We start from the raw sequence: 19,548 nt of genomic DNA, 5'->3' as shown, positions 1-19,548 counted from the left end.
GTTGTGAGAGCCCTGCAGATTGCAGGAATGCCCGAGCTAAGGCGGCTAAATTCTGTTCAGTTTCTGATAGTTGGTAGTCGCCACATACGGAGGAGACGATGCTTCCTGTATCCGTGATCTGTATCCTATTTGTGCATCTGCTATTGTTTGTGTTCAAGAATGTCTTGTTAAATGTGAAACGCAACTAAAGATGTTAAATGTGTGTCCAGAAACTGGTGGTGGACCCAGAGGAGTTCAGAAGAGAGATGGAGCTTCAGTTGGAAGCCTGGCAGAAACAAGCCCCCGGAGCTGCAGAGGAGGTGACTTCACATATTAATGCATTTTTTTTCTCTTCTTTTTAATTAGCACAAGACAGTTGGAATTCGACTCAAAATGTATAAAGAGTTTTGTTCCTAAATAATAAGAATATCAACCATTCAGAAAACGTGACCAAAAATAAAACTCATCAATAAACAGACTCTTTGGAAATATACACTTTGGAACTATGAACAATTTTTTTAAATTGTGTTTCTTTTATTTATTTGTGATGCAGGAGAGTGCAGCAGCGGCCATGTGGCATCAGTACCAGACGCTAACCTCTGCCCTGTCCCAGCAGCTGTGTGAACAGCTCCGCCTCATACTGGAACCCACTCAGGCCGCCAAGCTCAAGTCAGTACAGTACAGTACAGTACAGTACCGTAACACATAGCTCACATGCCATCATGACTGCTGTATCAGTTTGGGATTTATCAAGTATTACAGGAAAAAACACAGATAAAAAACATGACTCAAATTCGATTTATAAAGATGTGTTTCAGTTTGGACACTAAAACCTGATTTATACTTGCTCACAACACATTTTAGATTGTCTATTTTTGGCACGCAACACCATCGTAGGACAGAGTGTACACCTATGTCGTTACGTCCTTACCACATCAATACACTAACGCGGTCGAATCACTTGCTAATCGTTATCTCCATATTTTATTGTGGTTTTTCGTAAATTAACACCTACTTGATCATACTACAGTGTCACACAAAAGCATAAAGGTTTTGAGCTTGTAGATCTGCTACTTTTGCTATTTTTGAATCCTGAAAAGTAACTTTTTTGGTTACTTCACGTTTCCACCCGACAGAGACAAAACAACAGTGTGGAAAATGTGATGAACAAATCAGAATTACCTGCAGTGTGAACAAAGCCTGTGACATTCAGCCTGACAATTCAATTAATAGGGATCCATCACAGCATCGTCTGATAATGAATGCCTTGTACCTTTCCCGGTTGCACAGGGGTGACTACCGCACAGGGAAGCGTCTGAACATGAGGAAGGTGATCCCCTACATCGCCAGCCAGTTCCGCAAAGACAAGATCTGGCTGAGGAGAACCAAACCCAGCAAGAGAGAGTACCAGATCTGTCTGGCCATCGACGACTCCTCTAGCATGGTGGACAACCACTCCAAACAGGTCAGCACACAACTAACACAAGTCAAGTTCAAACAGAAGAAGACTGTATTAAAAACGTTGTTAACTATCTACTTCACAATGGTCTTGTTCCACGATGTACTACATAGCAGATACATACATACATACATTCTCTCTCTCTCTCTCTCTCTCTCTCTCTCTCTCTCTCTGTCTCTCTGTCACTCACTCACTCACTCACTCACTCCTCAGGGAGAAACAGTAACAATGCTACAGTATGCCTAAGGTTTAAAGATAAAACGAAACATTTGTAATCCCAATAAAAAGTGTGTAAAAAAGGTGCCACATGGAATAATCCTTCTTGTTATTGCACATTCCAGTGTCTGTAATTAAAACTACAAATCCAGTTCATGAGCCTTGCAATTGGATACAGTGTTAAAAAGCTTAATAGCCGCGGGGACACAAGATCTCTTTATTGTTCTTTCTTACAGCACAGGCAGATGAACAGTTCACTCCAGCTGCTTCTCAACTAATTACAAACTGATTAAGTCCTGTATGTGTCCTCTGTGTTCCAGCTGGCTTTTGAATCCCTGTCGGTGATCGTCAATGCCCTCACTCTGTTGGAGGTGGGCCAGGTCTCTGTATGCAGGTAAGAACATTCACCTCCATACATGCTGCACCAGGCTTATTTGATTTATTTGGTGAAACACAAAATCTCAAATCTTATCCTAGGAGCCTACAGTATCTTACCTTGAAAGATAGAAAAGTGTATGTGCATGGAAAATGATAGTGACTGCATAGAGATGCTGACCACCAAACCTTTCAAAATCTTTCAACATTTTCCAAACTTTGAAGAAAAAAAAGAGAATAGAAAACAGCCGAGCTTGTATAGTCTTTATTTTCTGTGCTGTTATACAACAAAGTATAAAACAGGGATAAAGTGGTTAAGCCTGTGTGAGTACAGTTATAGTATGCGTACTGTTACCCCCCTGTCTCCTTAACATGTCTTTGATGAGGAGCTAACATGTGTTTACAGTTTTGGGGAGTCCGTGCAGCTCCTCCACCCTTTCCAGCAGCAGTTCAACGACGAATCAGGAGCCAGGATACTGAGACTGTGTCAGTTCCAGCAGAAGAAGACCAGGATAGCGCAGGTACTGTAGGAGCCACACACACAAACACACACAACTACAAGCCCCAACAAACTCTGCTTCCAAACATAGACTCCCCACCCCATAGCCTTCCTTCAACAGCAGTGCTTCTCAAAACCTTTTTTAATTTCAAGGACCCCTATAACTCAGAGAGAGTACAAATGGAACCAAATGGACCCTTAAAAGGGTCCATTTGTACACTCTCAGAGTTACAGACCTGTAAGTGTTCATTTGGTTCCATTTGTACACTCTCAGTGTTACAGACCTGTAAGGGTTAATTTGGTTCCTTACTATCAATAATGTTGGGGGGGGGGGTCCATTTGGAACCCCCTCAAGGACCCCTGGTGCTCCCCTGACCCCACTTTGAGAACCAGTCATTCTACATAGCATTTCTTCTCCAATGGGGATAAACACAGGCACTTTTTAACTTTTTGTGTGTTTTCGTAAATGAATGCCCTACTTGATCATACTACAGCGTCACTCAAAAGTAGCAGATCTACAAGCTCGAAACGTGGTGAGAAGCAACGCGTTTTGAGCTTGTTGATCTGCTACCTTTGCCATTTTTGAATTTGAATCCTGAAAAGTAAGTTTTGGTTTCCACCCGACAGAGATGACATGTTTAATGATAAACAATACGATACATACTGAAATATTATGGCCACAGTTTAAAATAAATCTGCTCACAAGGCAATAATTGCAGCAATTTCACTCCATTCCTGATTTATAATGTTATATTCTTTAAAAGGCGGGCTATCGTTCATTCATAGCATCATATGGTTTTATCTTTTCTTAGCTAAATGTTGTTGTCGGGTAAAGTGGGTACTTGGATTCAGAAATCAAGGAAATGGGTACTGACTGAAGTCTTAAAAGGTTTGAGAACCACAGCGCTATACTTTCCTTTGTATAATGTCTTGTGTCTCACGTCTATTGCTATACATTTCACCTGTCTAGCTGCCCATTTGAGCTAAGTTCTCTTGTTTGAATCATATAATAGAGTATATCACATCAAACTATCACTTACGGTCATATACTGTACTGTAGATAAATGACTGATTCTGTCTGTGCTCTGCAGTTTTTAGAGACGTCCGCTAAAATGTTCGTGTCAGCGCGACAGAAGGCGACAGGATCGCCAAACTCAGGTAATGTGTTCTCCATAATGTGTTTGTTCATGTACCACCCACTGTAGAACGAGTTGAAACCGCACAATACGAATATTGAAGAGGTTTGGGTTTGGAGATTGTCTATTAGTCTGTTGACCGTGGACAGTGTTACTGTGCATATTTTCAAGCTAGTTGCGTGGCAGTTCATAAGGTTTTCTGAAATAGAAGAAAGCACAAACTTGCGTAGGGCCTTAGTGCTTATTTGTCTAACAGACACCAGGAAATAATTTGGATTCTCTCCTACACTCAAAAGGCTTGTCAGTAGTTTATTTTATTTTTATTTTTTAACCAAGGACCCCCCCAGGGATCTGTCCTTGGCCCCCCTCTTTTTTCCCCCTCTACACCAAATCTCTTTGTCGATAATAGCAGATCTACAAGCTTGTAGATCTGCTGTTTATGTGAATGGTCACCTATTTTCACTATTTTTCAATTAATAGGAACACTGGGGTTCATGTGATTAAGGGACAAGGGACTAGTGAAGGTTGTAACATCGCTGTGTGACTGGTTTAGCTAGTCACAGAACTTTTCTGCCCTGACTAACACAGACACTCATGAATGCCCGCTGATTGAATTCACCTCTGTTGCTGCTAATTAAAATGGGGTCCATGCCCAGATTGTATCTCAGGTCCAACAAACAAGCCTTTAGTGTGTCACCATGAGACCAGGATCAGAGCCAAGTCCTCCGGGTCAAAAGCAGGCCTTTGTTGTGTCTACAAAGGCCCCGGTGGAGCAAATGTTCGCTCTGTATGGAGCTGGGCTACAGGCCATGTCAGCAACCCAGTATCATTCTCCCGGTGAAGGTGGCTTAGCGACCTAGATGTCTGTAGAAACAAAAAAGCTAGAAGCCGTGGCAGTATGGCAGAATGGCAGTAGAGGCTCACATGCGCACAGACAGATGTGAGAGATCGAAATATTCACACCTCCAAAATAAGTCTTATTGTAGGTGCGTACTGTCTTGGATGAATACAGTTATTGAAAAAGCAGTGTAAAGAGACAGGTCAGTGTAAGAGACATATTGAAGAGTAAAACAAAAAAGTAAAAACGGCAGTAATTGCAAGCATTGAAAATGGGCAGAATTTAGAGTGTTACTGTGACAGCTTGACAAGTTAATGTTTGTTTTTTTTAAAGTAAAAGCTCTATTAGACTAGAGTGTTTAAGGTCAGGATACCAATGTTACCCAATCAGGATAGAGAACGGCACCAAAATAATTTACCAGCTTCAGTGTTTTAGCTCCAATTTTGCAGAAATGTCTGTTTTTGGTACAATATAATGTCTGTTTTTGGTCTCTTGCAGATAAATAAAAAGACTATTATTTTATCATGTTGATGCTTTTGCGTCTGTTTGTGTCTGACCGTTGCCCTTCTCCGTCCACAGAGACAGCCCAGCTGTTGCTGGTGGTGTCGGATGGACGCGGTCTCTTCCTGGAGGGGAAGGACAGGGTGACGGCTGCTGTACAGGCGGCGCGAAGCGCAAACGTCTTTGTCATCTTTGTGGTGCTAGACAACCCCAACTCAAGGGTAAGGGCAGCCCAGAAACATGTCGATGTTGTTGCTTTTTACTATGTAGATCAGCTTTCTGTGCACAGGGCACACCTGTATTCATCAATCTACAAGCTCACAACATGTTGCATCGCAAGTTCACAACACATTATTTTGTGTTTGACTTTTATTTTATTTATTTTTATTTCATTTTATTTTTATTATCAAAATAGAATCATTGTTCTCCCCCTGCAGTCCCAGAGAGTAAAGGGGTACAAGATCCCCAAAGACCACACCAGCAGGATTTTTTAATAATGCTTTTTAAGCTGCTGTTTGTTTTTATGGTAGCGGAGCTTCACACGTCTGTGCCTGAACAGTGCATCTAAGTGATAAACAGTGGTGGAAAAAGTACTTCAGTAAAAGCATCAATACTGCAATGTAGAAATACTCTGTTACAAGTAAAAGTCCGGAATTCAAAATTTACTCAAAATGTACTTAAAGAACCAAAAGTAGAAAGCACTCATTATGCAGAATGTCCATTTTTCAAAATTTTCAAATGTATAAAAATCTTTTGAAAATAGCAGATCTACAAGCTCACAATGCGTCGCGATGCAACGCATTGTGAGCTTGTAGATCGGCTATTTTCAAATGGCCGAACTGTTTACAGGGCTGAAGTGGTTAATGTATGTTTTGTAATAATAATCTAAATCTACAAAGTAACTAGTAACTCAAGTTTTCAAATAATTGTAGTGGAGCAAAAGTACAATATTTGCCTCTGAGATGTAGTGGAGTAGAAGTAAAAGTACAGAAAACAGGAAATACTCCAGTAAAGTAAAAAATACCAATAATTTGTACTTAAGTACCGTACTTTAGTAAATCTACTTAGTTACTTTACACCACTGGTGACAAATGAACTGAATCTGAATCTGGAATATGTCTCTAACCCTCTCGTATCGACTCCCATTAGGACTCCATCCTGGACATCAAGGTTCCCATCTTCAAAGGGCCGGGGGAGCTGCCGGAGATCCGCTCCTACATGGACGAGTTCCCCTTCCCCTTCTACATCGTCCTGCGTGACGTCAACGCCTTGCCCGAGACCCTGAGCGACGCGCTGAGGCAGTGGTTCGAACTGGTCACGGCCACCGACCACTAACAGCCAACGAGAAGCCATTTGTTATTCTTATTATTATATTTTTTTTGTTTTTGTTTCCCCCCCCCCCCAAAAAACAGGGAGGCGAGGGCGGCAGCCAGCCAACTGCACAAACGCCACTCTTCGGGCTGCTGCGCCTCTCAAAAACCCACAGAACTCTGAAAGAAACACACAAAATAAAACGAGGACTCAACAAAAAAAAAGACGGATTTGCCGCTGTACATGTGCCTTTATTTTCTTATTTTTACTCTGATTTTAGTAGACTGTAGAGTTTGATAGCGAGACCCTTTTTGCCGTTTTCTGTCTTTGTCTTCATCAGGGGAATTCTGGAAGTTCTTTTTTTGTAATGTAACGAGGATTGCTTTAACTTGCACGTCTCTTAAAAAGAAATGATAGAAAATGAAAAATGTGATTCCCTTTGCGTATGAATACACCTCAGTGAAGAGTCCAGTAAAATACCTCTTTCCTCCCACCTTGTACTATAAACCCCCCGCCTTCCCCCTCCTTCATGTTCGTGTGGATGTTTTAGTCGGTGTTGCAATTGCTCATCAGAATCACCCATCTTTCAATGTGAACACATCATACAGAGTTGTGAACTTGTGTTTTTTCCCACAGCTGTTTGTATGAAAAAACAACCCCCCTTCATGATGCCATGACTAGCTAGTAGCTAGGCCTGCATCTATCATTTATTTTCTTAGAGATTATTTTATCGATTACTTTTTCGGTTAATCGAATAACCGAGAAGTGTTTTAGTTTTTCTCAAATTCAAATTGACAAAACTAATTTCGGTTTGAGCTTTTGTTTTATATATATACTTTGTCAACAGTGTTGTAAAATGGTGTCACACAAAAGTAGCAAAGATAGCCGATACAGTGTATAAGCTTGCGACTCATTGTGAGCTTGTAGACTGGCTAATTCTGAACATTTTTGGAAATTAGAATTTTCGATTATTATTATAAATCGATTATTTTTTATAATCAAGAACTAAATCGATTAGTTCGATTAACTGTTGCACCCTATGTCATGATGTAACTGAAGCATGTCGATTGTGGCGTTAACGGACATATAGAGTCACTTAAATGAAGAGCTAAATGTGCCTTGGGAGAGGAGACGGTATTGTATCGGTATTGCATCTCACCTATTCACCCAAATCATCTGTTGTCGTGGCGGTCGCGTACAGACCCCGACCACGACTCTGTGAAGGTCAGTATTTTTAGAAAATTCAGTTCTTATGCACTTTGAAGCACAGGGACTGCGGACATATCCAATTTTGATATAACGCTCCAAAAACCCAACTTTTTGTGGTATAAAAGACACATATCTGACATTTTCCTTTTATAAACATACTGTGTGTGTGTGTTTGCGCGTGTGTTAGACTTACATCTGCTGAAGGAGAGCTTAGGAATGCATCACATCGTCCCATTAGGACAAGACTCAACGAACGGTGTTTGGATTGTGCATTGAAATGTTAACACTGATGTGTGTTTTTTTTTTTTTTTGCATTATGCACATAAATGTAAGCAGGCATCCGTTATATTTAAGAGGTTGTTTCTTCATACTACCCATCCATTAAACCATAACATAACACGTAAATTACAGTATGACTCTGACAATAAAACGTTTCAAATACCACTTTAGTTTTCTGCTGGTAAGTCATGTAATGCAATGGTTCTCAAAAGTGGGGTACAGGGACTCTCAGTGTTCCCTGAGGGGGTTCTAAATGGACCCTTACATTACAGGTCTGTAACTCTGACGCGTTATGGATTCCACCAACGTTATGGGATACACCTGCCTTACCTGTGTCTGATTGACTCCCTGGCAGGCATATGGTTTTAGTGAGGTTAGGGTTAGGTTTAGGCATAGTTTTACTGAGGTTAGGTTTAGGCATAATTTTATTGAGGTTAGCGTTGGGTTTAGGCATAGTTTTACTGAGGTTAGGGTTAAGGTTAGGTTTAGGCATAGCTTTATTGAGGTTAGCGTTGGGTTTAGGCATAGTTTTACTGAGGTTAGGGTTAAGGTTAGGTTTAGGCACAGCTTTATTGAGGTTAGCGTTGGGTTTAGGCATAGTTTTACTGAGGTTAGGGTTAAGGTTAGGTTTAGGCATAGTCAATCACAGCGACTACAGGCCATTCACAGCAGGTCTCCCTAGAAAAGCGGTGGTATCCATAAGCACGCAACTCTGACAGTGTATAAATGGAACCAAATGGACTCTTAACGGGTCCGTTTGGTTCCATTTCCATTTGTCAGAGTTAAGAGGGACGTTGGCATTTGAACGTTTGAGAACCACTAATGTAATGTACGTTCCTCCCCGGCCCACAAGAGGGAGACATATTCCACTTTTTTCTTTTTTTTTTACTGGGGCAGCAAACCCAAACGGACCATAATAAGCTAACTTCCGTCACAACATCCGGTTTCAAACTCGTCTTGGTGCCAGAGAAGACGGCTGTCGGAACATCATGTCCGTGTCAAGGTTACCACCGGCAGCTTTATCTTTAAAACAGGTGAGTAGAAGCAATGAGAACCGCATAAGAGTTGAGATGTGGCTGAAAATATAACGCGATCTGCGGGTTTATGTAACGTTAATAGCAACATGTGAGACATAATGTCACCTCAGCCTGTTGTTGAGTAATCTGTCAGTGTCTTGACAGATTACACAACTAGGTTTGATTATTAAGTTATTGACTTATTCTATGCTTGTATTATCCTAATGATCAGCCTATATTAAGACGTAAAAGCAATTTTTGTTTTACTGTCTGGCACTGGGAAGCCTTGGAAATCAGCTTTGTGCTCATGTGCCTACTAGGTTGCCAACCCCAGCCTTAGTGTATGAGTGATGTCATGTGTCATGCATTTATCTATTAAAAAATAGCAGATCTACAAGCTCTTAGCGCGGCACGAAATGACGCGCTGTGAGCTTGTAGATCTGCCATTTTCAAATTATAAAATGACACAGATGCTTTTCCCGGTTTTAATGGGTTAAATTAACTGTCACTGTGGTATAAGAGCTGTATGTTGACCCTGTTGATGTCCTGCATCAGTTCCTACAGAGGCAGAGGGTTCTGGGCATCTATAGAACCATGCTGAGGACCATACGAAAGGTACCAGACGAGGCAGACCGCAAATACCTCAGGGGCTGGGCAAGAGACGAGTTCCAGAGGAATAAAGGTGCCACAAACCAGGTGGGGCAAGTTTATGGATGGTTCATGGATGGTTCATGATGTATCACAAGATCCAAAAATGTATTTTGGCCCTAAACCATTCAATGCCTTATAAACCAGTAGTATATTGAAATACATTCTTTGACATACAGGGAATACCTGAGAACTGAAGTGATATTTATGATCCACTTTCTTGTTATTACCAAGGACTCGAGCAGCAGCCTTCTGAACAAATTACATTTCTCCTTTCAATATCTTGTGTACATAATACACAGTAGTGAATTTTTCTTTACAAAGCCTAAAAACCAAGCAGAAATGTGTTTATTTATGTTCCGATGTTCAATGCCAAAACACACAATTACATCATTAATCAATTATTTGTATGACATTTAAGGTCAGCACACACCAGGAGCACTTAATAGCACTATTATAACGAGGTGATTAACCACCACATACATTTTCGAAACAAGATCAAACAAAATTTTCTGCACAAATAAATTCATCAACCTGTATGAATGACACAGCACCAAAAATATTAGCATTGTCATTTTCGTATCATTTATTCACGTCGCTCCTGGTGTGTAATGACCTTTAATCATCAACTAATATTGCATGATCGTGACTGTATTCCTTGATTCCATTTGGGCCTCTGTGTGTTTGTGAAGGTTAAACCACTTTCAACCTGGCATTCCTATTTTGGTATAGGCCATTTCTTTCCAAAGAATTGTGAAAATAGCCAATCTACAAGCTCTCAAAGCACCGCAAACGTGTAGGTCAGCTATTTTCACTATTCATCTTACAACAAAGTATATACTGTAAGGACCCATTAGCTGAGAGAGAGATGAAGCAGGGACCCATATTGTATAAAATTGTGTCGCAGATTAAACTTTTTCATAGATTTTAGACTTGTTTGACAGCACTATCAAGCGTTGTGTTGGATTCATGTTAATGTGTATTTTCAGACAGTTTATCCACTTTAAACCCTCAATACTTAGAAAACGTGTGCTTGGTCTGCTATTTTTTTCCCCCTACACCAAACCTCTTTGCCGAAAATAGCCGATCTACAAGCTCACAACGCCTCGCAACGCGAGGTGTTGCGAGGTTTTCTGGAGGTGTTCCCCCCCAGAAAAAGGAAGCTAGGGATCAAGTGGTTAATGTAAAAAAGAAGTTCTTGTTATACAAAGATTTGGCGGACCCCCCCTGTAGTAACTCTGAGGGGTCCCGGACCCCCTGTTGAAGACCCATGCAGTAGGGCTTAAGTGTGTTTTTGGGCGGTGAAACCGCCCCTATAAGTGAGATTTGGAAAATGTACAAATATCTTGGGCAGTGAAACCGCCCCTAAAAGTGAAGTTTGGAAATTTGTACAATTATCCTGCGCTGTGATTGGCCAATCACAATCTATTCAGGACTGTGATTGGCCAGTGTCACATGACACATGTGCATAGCCCTATATAAGCAACCATAAAAAAAACAATACATTTGTTTTTTTTAAGTTATGGTTTTGTCCATCATAAAGAGTGTTTCAATAAATGTATTTATCTTTTGTACATGAATGATCGACTCCATTCAGTATTGTGATTAGCTAGCAAGACACATGCTGTGATTGGCTAGTGATACATATGACGACACTAATCTAAAACCACTGTGATGTAACACATCATTTTTTTAACCATTGTACATCGGAATATGACTTTCATAAAGAGTGTTTCAATAAATATATTTATAGTTATTTAGTTATATAGTTATTTATTTTTTGTACATCATTGGTTGACTCCATTCAGTATTGTGGTTAGCTAGGAAGACACCGCCCACTTCACACAGGGTGTGATTTTTTTTTTAAAAAGGACCTTTCTATCGCTGACATCTTTCTCCCACCATCTCCCTCAGGATGCCATCCGGATGATGATCACACAAGCAAACAACCATCTGGAATCGCTACAGAAATCACTGGCTCTGGCGGGGAGTTAAAGACCCCTCGACTGGGCATTGAAATGACTGACTTCTTGTTGGTCGGACCCAGCATCTGTTCATCCGTTTTTATCCCCCACACCGCCCACAGTAAATCTCAAACTTTACTGGACACATGATTCACTTTTGAAGCAGAACCTCCTCCAGATAATTACTGTTAACTTGCCATAGCAGCTGGCAGAGTAGACCAACCGAAGAGACTCAGCTAGAATGTCCCAGCATTTTGGTTTATATTGGCTAGTGTTCATTTACCACCTTGCTCTTAAGGCTTATTAATTTATACTTTGTCTCGCGGCGGTGTCACTTGCCAAAAATAGCAGATTTTTCTGTTTAACCACATGGACTCTACCGTCCGTATTCTTGGGCGAACACATTCAGAAAAAGTTGCAGATCTACAAGCTCGCAACACAACATGCTGTGTGTGAGCTTTTTTCACTCACTCAGGAATTTTACACAAAGCAGAATCGTAAATTAGGCTTTAGTGCAATGACACATCAGACATTATTTAGGCTTCTGAAAATGGAAAAACACACTCGGCAACAGATATCCTCACTGCGGTCCAACATCAGTTATTTCCTGACCACAAGATCATTTCAAACCTTCCGCTTGGGGCAGAATGGCTCGGGAGGCAGAGTGGCCGTCGATTCAATCCCCCGCCTCTCCCTCATTGCTTTGTGTCGGTGTCCTTGAGCAAGACACTTAACCCCTAACTCTTGTGTGTGAATGGGTGAATGTAACGCACATTGTAAAGCGCTTTGGATAAAGGCACTATAGAAACGCAGACCGTTTCCCAGCACAATGGGACAGCAGAAGTCGATTACTCACTCATATCCAGTATACTTGCTTGGACAAGATCCAGTTCAAGTGGCTCAGTGGGAATATTGATACACAAAAGGGTTCTATCATTCAATATCAGCCATGATACGCTGCGGCTTTCAGATCCGTTTTCCCTGTCAAGTACCTCAGATTTGTGTGGGTGCAGCACTGGCTTAAAAGCACCATGCAATAATACTTGTTTGTAACATTAGCAACTGGTGGTGAGACATCTGTCAACTCCGCCTGGTGTTGGAGTAATCTGTCAAGACACTGACAGGTTTACGCCACTTAAAGGTAGCGTAAGTGATGTTTTTTTTTTTTTTACAGTTAAAAAGTTAAAGCACTATATTCTGATATTAAGCACTACTCTACAGCAATGCTTACTCTCAGAATATAGAGCTGTTAAGTAACGGGGCTCTCTAGCTCTTTAGTGAACAGAAGATACATTTTCATGGCAGGATACCAATTTCACTCAATCAGGAGAGAGAACTCCAATCCAAGAGAATGTATCTGCTTCCATTTTTGTTTTCCAGCTCCAATTTTGTCTGCATTTTATTTATTTGATTGTTTCATCACTTCCACTTTCACTGTTTATCCTGTATCCTGTATGAATTCTCTCTCCTGGTGGGATATTGGTTTCCCAACTTGAAACGCTTTGGGGAGACCCCTGTTACTGAACAAACGCACTATAGCAATGATTACTATCGGACTATAGCGCTATTTAACACTTATTCGGTATGCGGTCAGGTTTAGGCCTGGATCAGGGAAGAGGACGCCCATGCCATGCATAGTCCACCATGGGGCACCGTTAGAGGTGTGACGGGCCAAAGGCCTTGCAGGAACTCCATCTCTCTGTATGAAGTAAAACAAAGACATATCACTTACGCCACCCTTAAACTACAGCAGTGCCATTTCCAGATCTGGGTACCGTTCGTGTGATGAAAAACCATGTTTTTATGGATTAATTACAATCTCAGCATTACGTGTGTATACACATTACATGTTAAGATGTGGGTGTGAGGCCCAATGCTGTATTTTATGTTGTATTTATTGAGTGTTTTAGTTCGTTATTCATTTGATCATTGTTTGTGAATTATGTCGGTTCATTGTTCATGTCAAATGAAATGTAAAAGTGTCCTGTAAGTCCATATGGGCTGGGCTTCCTTGGAAGCATGACACTTTAATAAAGAAAAATCATCAATCATCATGTATACTCTGTGTATTTGTCCAGTTGTCATCGCTATCTATATATAATTTATTCATTGAAATTATGGACTATAAACACAGTTAGAATCTTGACTTTTTATTACAAAATACATTGTCTGGCATCATTCCACAGAGTGCATTACTCATATCAACAAACTCATTCATGTACAGCTAACATCCCATATGAATGCAGCAGGCAGTCTACATACTGTACAATATACACTAGACAAGTAATACTGCCACACATGTCTCTGCATTTTCTTCATGCAAAACAGTTTGACACAGTTCATTTATTTTCTGACTCGGGAGTAGGTGAAATTCCATAATTGAAATAGAAAAGGGTGGAGCCATTGTGTGACACTGAATAATGCCGGTAGGCAGACAGTTATGCTTTTCATTAGGGCCGGGCAATATGTTGATATTGTGATATGAGACTAGATATCACCTGGGATTTTGGATATAATATTGTGATATGGCATAAGTGTTTACTTTTCCTGGTTTTATTTTATTCTTTCAAAAAATAAATTTGTGAAAATAGCCCACCTTGCAGATCAGCTATTTTAGCTATTTATTTTAAAAGGGAATTGATATTATCGTATCAATCGAGGTATTTGGTAAAAAATATTGTGATATTTCATTTTGCCCATATCGCCCAGCCATACTTTTCATGAATGAAAAGACTTTAGTGCTGTTATTAGTGTTGTGGTTGGTGGAATGTAGTTTCTATAAAAAAAACAGGGTCCTGGTATTTCTTTTCTTTTTTTAATTAACTATTCTGCACAGTTACCTTGGTACTGTACCTGTGTAGCTGTGCCTTTTAACACATGCCCAGGTCTTCACTAAACACTGATGCACGCCTCAATACTCTGGTAGGACAATAGTAAAATCCAAGTGCAAAGAGGAGTGATCCTGCACACATCAGCACAAACCTTAAAACATGGTTTGTCCCGATGAAGGTCTAAGGACCGAAACATCGTTTTTGAATTAACATTTTACACGTTCCATACATCGGATCACTAAATTTCACATAATGGCCAACTGAAATGTACAGATACTAAATGTTACAAAATGTTTCCCATGATGGGATGATCATCATTTCATTGGATTTTGGACTGTTCCCACACAGTAAAATCTTCAGTGTTCATTTATTCATTTGTAACTCAGCGAGGACAGATATAACATCTGTTCTCTCTCCGAGTTAAATTAACACCACTATGCATGCAAACCTGGTTGTGATGTCAGAGGACAGAAAGGCAAGTAACTGACATTTGTAGAATTCAATTCTACCCTCAAAACATGCTTAATATTCAGCACTGGTGGACTATGCTGGGTCTTCAGTACTGTGTTGCTTTCGGCCACTTTCGCTTCAGTGGTTTGCTCTTTTAAACCACATGAACCCTAGTGTCACTGTTCTGGGCATGTCATAATAGGCGAGCATTTGGCGAAAATGGCAAATGTACAAGCTCACAGAGTCACAACGCATTGTGTTGCAAGCTTTTAGATTGGCTATTTTCAGAGAAAAGATTTGATGTACAGGGAAAACAGGAGGGGACCAAGTACAGACACCTGGGGGACCCCGTTCAATGAGTTATACAGGGTTTAAGTGGTTTTAAGTCACAAGGCTGGTTTCCAGCATGCAGAATAATAATAAAATAAAGCTTATTATGCTGATATTCTATCCATCATTGCCGACTTTCAGAATCCCAAAATTTTTTTTCATGTGATGTTAAGAGATTCTTCTCAGCACATAAAATGTACATTTAGAGATTACATGTGTGTCCATATGTAGAAAACAGCTAATTGTGCTTGTGCAACACAAGTGTCATAATGCCCTTTCATGTTTTATAGTGTACCTACCCTACTGCAAATGGCACAATTGATCCATTCGAAACATCTAGCTTTTAGTATATCTACTGTTTTACAATGTACAGTGAGAGCTGCCCTCATAACAAATGTTAACTTGGTGGTGCTAACATGACAATAGCTTACAATGAAATGTAACTGTATGGGTGCTTTTGAAGAGTTTTGTTCCAAAACGAGATAAGTATTCAAAGATAAGGGGAACCATTGCCAAACCCCTGGGGGACCCCGGTCAACAAATAATACAGGGTTTTAGTGGTTAAGACCTTTGCTAACTAAATTATTTTTAATGACATAGGCCTAATCATGGGTTTTTGAATATGAACAGATTAGTTTCCCCCCTCATAATAGCATATTAGCATATAGTCTTTTGGAATAAAACCCTTCATTTATACAGGAAAAAATATAGTTTATGATTTTGTTTTCTTTATAGTGGCACGGATGTGGCTGTCATTTGATCAGTTCTATGTCATTTCCCCTGTTTAGAACAGGTGGGAGTATGCAATAGCACCTGATCTATTAGTCTTCATGATCAAACAACTAGACTTTCTACATGTGTTCAATCCAGTTCTGTCATGATTCCTCTCTTATAGACAGTCAGCCAGGTAGCTCCAGTTCTTCCAAGTCCTAGCAGTGGACAATCTTCCAGTACTCTGCGTGCGTGTTAGCAGTCTTCCTGCCGGTTAGTCCTCAACATACGCAGCTCGTCCTCCAGATAGGTGATCCTCTCTATGAGGGAGGCCTTGTCCGCCTGGGCCCTCTGGTCCGCCTGCCAGCGGGCCTCCTGGATCTTCCTCTCGTACCAGCGCTCCATCTGCGTGGACACCGCCTCAAAGAAGTACTGGGTCACCTCCAGGGCGTGCATGTTGTCCTTCTCCTGTTCAAACGAGTGCTCCGCCGGCCGGTCGGCCCCGAACACCTCCAGAGTTTGTGTTTTACCCCCCGCCGTGGCGCCTTTAGACTTAGTCCTGCCCTGGGAGTGCCTCTTGTGGCTTTTGGTCCGATCCCGTCCGTCTCTGTCCTTGTCCTTGTGCTCCTGTCTGCCGCTGCAGCGCCGTTCGGTAGCTGGGGACAGACTGCTGCCTCTGTTGGCCCTACTTTTGCTAGTTCTGCGTTCTATACCGTCCACGTCCAGCAGTTCCTCGTGCCGCCTCTGGGGGACAGTAGAGGTCAGGGAACGCTCCTTGGGCCGGACCACTTGGATGGACGGTATGGCTGGGGAGGTACTGTCTGCCTTCTGGTTCCTCTCACCGTCTGTTGGAGGCATTTATTTATTTAGTGCCGGTATGTAGTGATGGTATGTACTGTATACTGTATAATGAAACCACAAAACAGCACTGCTCACGCTTGAATCATTCTTGAATATTCCAACCATGCTGTTAATATGTGGTGCATACATACATGCATTCATGAATGATAAAAAACATGCCTCCGGCAACTTAAGTGAACATTTCACGGATAAGGTTCTGCCTGGCAGCAGTCGCTAATTTACATCACAGAGGTCTTGACTGAAGCATAATGTGCTCAGATGATTACGTAATGTTAAGTTACATAAGCACGTAGTGTATGTGCTAAAACAAGTCTCTGTTCTTTGAGTGTGTTCGTGTGTGTGCACGTGCATGCATACATATGTGTGTGTGAGATTAGTGCCACGTTTTTGTGACCCCCCCATACCTGGGGAGCTGTCTGCGTGCACCACAAAGTAGTGGTTGGACGAGCCTCCCTCTTTTGCACCGGAGTTTTCCTGGGCATCGTCCGGCAACGCAGGGGCGCTGCTGGTGGTGTCGTCGGGCGTCAGGCACTCGCTGCTGCCTCCCTGCCCGACAGGAAGCACCGTGAGCCCGTCTACATCCGCCTCGCTCAGGCCGTCCGTCATGGAGGTGGAGCGCTGCAGTCTGTCGGCGCGCAGCTCCCCGGTGAACCGCGACTCCATGTTCTGCAGCTTGGTCAGGCACCAGCTCTTTAGATCGTTGACTATTGAGGCCTGCTTAATAAAAGGCAGGAGAAAAGAGAAAAAAAGCCTTAAGGCTTTGTTCAGACTGCAGGCAAATCTGATTTGTTTCTCAAATACGATCTGAAGGACTGCCTGACACTGTTATTTGCAAGTGATCAGATCGGATTTGTGTATTCAGACATCGTTGGCCTATCTGCGTTACTTAAAGGGTAAGACCACTTTGGTAGAGGTTTGGGTTGTGTAGTTACCTTGCCATGATGTAACCCCAAAGGTGGGCAAGAAATAAAAAATAATTGCTCCATTGATTAGAAATTGATAATTCAAAATATGCTCCTCATTGACTTACATTGTACGGTAAAACAGCTCTCAAAGTCACTCTTTTAGCACATAAACTAACACAAACAAAGCTGATTCAGGCAATATAGAGCAAACCCAGTACTGTTTGTTTTTTTAATAAAAATGTCAACTTCCTGTTGATTTTACTATTTGAAGATCTGGATCCGGATCCGCGGATCCAGTCCAGGTTTTCTACTTATTAAAAATGGCAAAATCAACAGGAAGTTGACATTTTTATTTAAAAAAAAAACAGTACTGGGTTTGGTGATGTTCTATATTGTCTGAATCAACTTTGTTTGCGTTCGTTTATGTGCTAAAAGAGTGACTTTGAGAGCTGTTTTACCGTACAATGTAAGTTAATGAGGAGCATATTTTGAATTATCAATTTCTAATCAATGGAGCAATTATTTTTTATTTCTTGCCCACCTTTGGAGTTACATCATGGCAAGGTAACTACACAACCCAAACCTCTACCAAAGTGGTCTTGCCCTTTAAACTTGACGAAGGGTGTATTGTACCTTAGTAGCATAACAGGCTGCCGGTGGCACTGCTGGAAGAGCAAAATAACAAATGTGTTGAAGGCAATGCACTACCCATTCATTGTCTTCTGCATGTGTGGGCTAAAATCCCATCCTCGTTGAAGCCAATCATAATTATGTTTAAGTGTGGAACACTACAAGTAATCCTAAATAGGGTATCAACCATAATGTATCCAAGGTTTCTTGGATAGTAGCACTCTTTTCTTGGAAGTAACATAATAGGCTCTGTGCAAAACCGTAGCCCCAGGTTTCCAGAAGGTGGCGTGCCCTATGGGAAACTGCAGCTGAACAGGAAACGGGTAAGAAACCTTCTGAAAACCTGGGACTACAGTAACGCACAGAGCCTATAGGATGGAAATGTTCTATAGTATTGTAGGTGGAGAGAAAATACCGCAGGAAACAAACGAGGTGCCTGAGATGAGACAGAAGACAGACGAGAGGTGGCCGAACGGTTAAGGTGCTCTACTGACAGTAATCAAGGACGGGTGCAGACTTATAGCGCTGAACTCCCAGTCTGGGAACCCATTCGGTAAGAATTTTAGTTTTTAGTTTTTCCCTCTGGGGACACAACCTCCTTTTTTGTGTTAACCCATTCAATCCAGGGACGCATACTGTGTCATTTTTTTTTTGCTACAGTATAACCATTATTTTATACTTTGGGATATTCAAAAATAGCCCATACAAGCTTGTAGATCTGCTATACCTTTTGGAAAAATCGTTAAAAAGTTTTTTTTACTCAAAGCTTAGCTTTTGGGAATTCTACAAATGTCCTCTAAATCCTTATTTATTTATTTTTTAAACGTATGTTGATATTATATCAGTGGTTCTCAAACTTTTTCATGTCAAGGACCACCCAAAATGAGTTAAAAATGTATTTTATATTCAAAGATTTGCACACATATTCACGATTTCTTTTCACAAATAGCAGATCTACAAGTTGTACTGTCTTGAGAGAATTCTGAAACCCTGATGAAGGCCTGAAGAGCTAAAACGTGCCCGTTTGTCAGACTGCTGCTGCAGTAAGCAAAAAGGCGCAAACATTTCTTCTGTGAGTGAGACTGCTTCTTAGTAGGTATGTTGACACACTGATACTACATTGAGCTGTGCACATGTGGGTTTGAATCGCATCCTTGTTAACTCTTTCACTGCCAGACTTATTTCTGGCTGCGTGCATCCAAAATAAATCAGACTTCAGTGTCTGAGTATCCAAATTGAAACCCATCTGATTCCAAGCCTGTTAGACCAAAAATAGTATTTGGGCTGCCAGTCTGAACATCCAAGATCCAACAACAAGATCCTTAGAGCTTTAGTGAAGTGAGGAAAGTCAAGAGACTGATAGTGTATGTTGTATCCATTAGTTGCTGTCAGGTCCTTTG

The 19,548-nt window shown here is 41.2% G+C and overlaps 3 protein-coding genes across 8 annotated transcripts in view; 2 read left to right on the top strand and 1 right to left on the bottom strand.

Annotated features, from left to right (window-relative positions):
• The window catches only part of mdn1 (midasin AAA ATPase 1), a 108,853-nt gene extending 100,886 nt beyond the window's left edge, over nucleotides 1–7,967 (top strand). For all 5 annotated transcript variants that reach the window (XM_080452548.1, XM_080452547.1, XM_080452545.1 and 2 more), the window contains exons 97-104: nucleotides 210–299; nucleotides 533–648; nucleotides 1,270–1,444; nucleotides 1,975–2,048; nucleotides 2,436–2,550; nucleotides 3,620–3,686; nucleotides 5,082–5,224; nucleotides 6,153–7,967. In XM_080452548.1, the coding sequence (XP_080308674.1) occupies nucleotides 210–299; nucleotides 533–648; nucleotides 1,270–1,444; nucleotides 1,975–2,048; nucleotides 2,436–2,550; nucleotides 3,620–3,686; nucleotides 5,082–5,224; nucleotides 6,153–6,338 (966 nt within the window). In that variant the 3' untranslated portion in view covers nucleotides 6,339–7,967. The remainder of the gene's footprint in view (nucleotides 1–209; nucleotides 300–532; nucleotides 649–1,269; nucleotides 1,445–1,974; nucleotides 2,049–2,435; nucleotides 2,551–3,619; nucleotides 3,687–5,081; nucleotides 5,225–6,152) is intronic.
• Nucleotides 7,968–8,759: 792 nt separating this feature from the next.
• On the top strand, nucleotides 8,760–13,465 carry lyrm2 (LYR motif containing 2). Its single transcript, XM_080452556.1, has 3 exons — nucleotides 8,760–8,836; nucleotides 9,374–9,514; nucleotides 11,381–13,465. The coding sequence occupies exons 1-3, from the start codon at nucleotides 8,792–8,794 to the stop codon at nucleotides 11,459–11,461; spliced, it is 267 nt and encodes an 88-aa protein (XP_080308682.1). The 5' UTR covers nucleotides 8,760–8,791; the 3' UTR covers nucleotides 11,462–13,465.
• Nucleotides 13,466–13,580: 115 nt separating this feature from the next.
• ankrd6b (ankyrin repeat domain 6b) overlaps nucleotides 13,581–19,548 on the bottom strand; it is a 62,992-nt gene continuing 57,024 nt past the window's right edge. The window contains exons 15-16 of one of the 2 annotated variants that reach the window (XM_080452553.1): nucleotides 17,018–17,330; nucleotides 13,581–16,597 (exon numbers count right to left, since the gene is read on the bottom strand). In XM_080452553.1, coding sequence (XP_080308679.1) covers nucleotides 16,008–16,597; nucleotides 17,018–17,330 — 903 coding nt within the window. In that variant the 3' untranslated portion in view covers nucleotides 13,581–16,007. The remainder of the gene's footprint in view (nucleotides 16,598–17,017; nucleotides 17,331–19,548) is intronic. The other variant, XM_080452554.1, reaches the window with a different exon arrangement.

This window comes from Gymnoscopelus braueri, assembly GCF_963280865.1.
Source record: "Gymnoscopelus braueri genome assembly, chromosome: 16".
In the NCBI taxonomy this organism is placed as follows: Eukaryota; Metazoa; Chordata; class Actinopteri; order Myctophiformes; family Myctophidae; genus Gymnoscopelus; species Gymnoscopelus braueri.
Note: the sequence above shows the minus strand (reverse complement) of the source record. Positions and strands in the feature narration are given on the sequence as shown.

Bases quoted from the DNA above. Each gene is read 5' to 3' on its own strand.
- lyrm2 (XM_080452556.1), top strand. From the start codon at position 8,792: ATGTCCGTGTCAAGGTTACCACCGGCAGCTTTATCTTTAAAACAG. The intron at 8,837-9,373 runs GTGAGTAGAAGC...GTCCTGCATCAG, and splicing joins CAGCTTTATCTTTAAAACAG to TTCCTACAGAGGCAGAGGGT. The intron at 9,515-11,380 runs GTGGGGCAAGTT...CATCTCCCTCAG, and splicing joins ATAAAGGTGCCACAAACCAG to GATGCCATCCGGATGATGAT.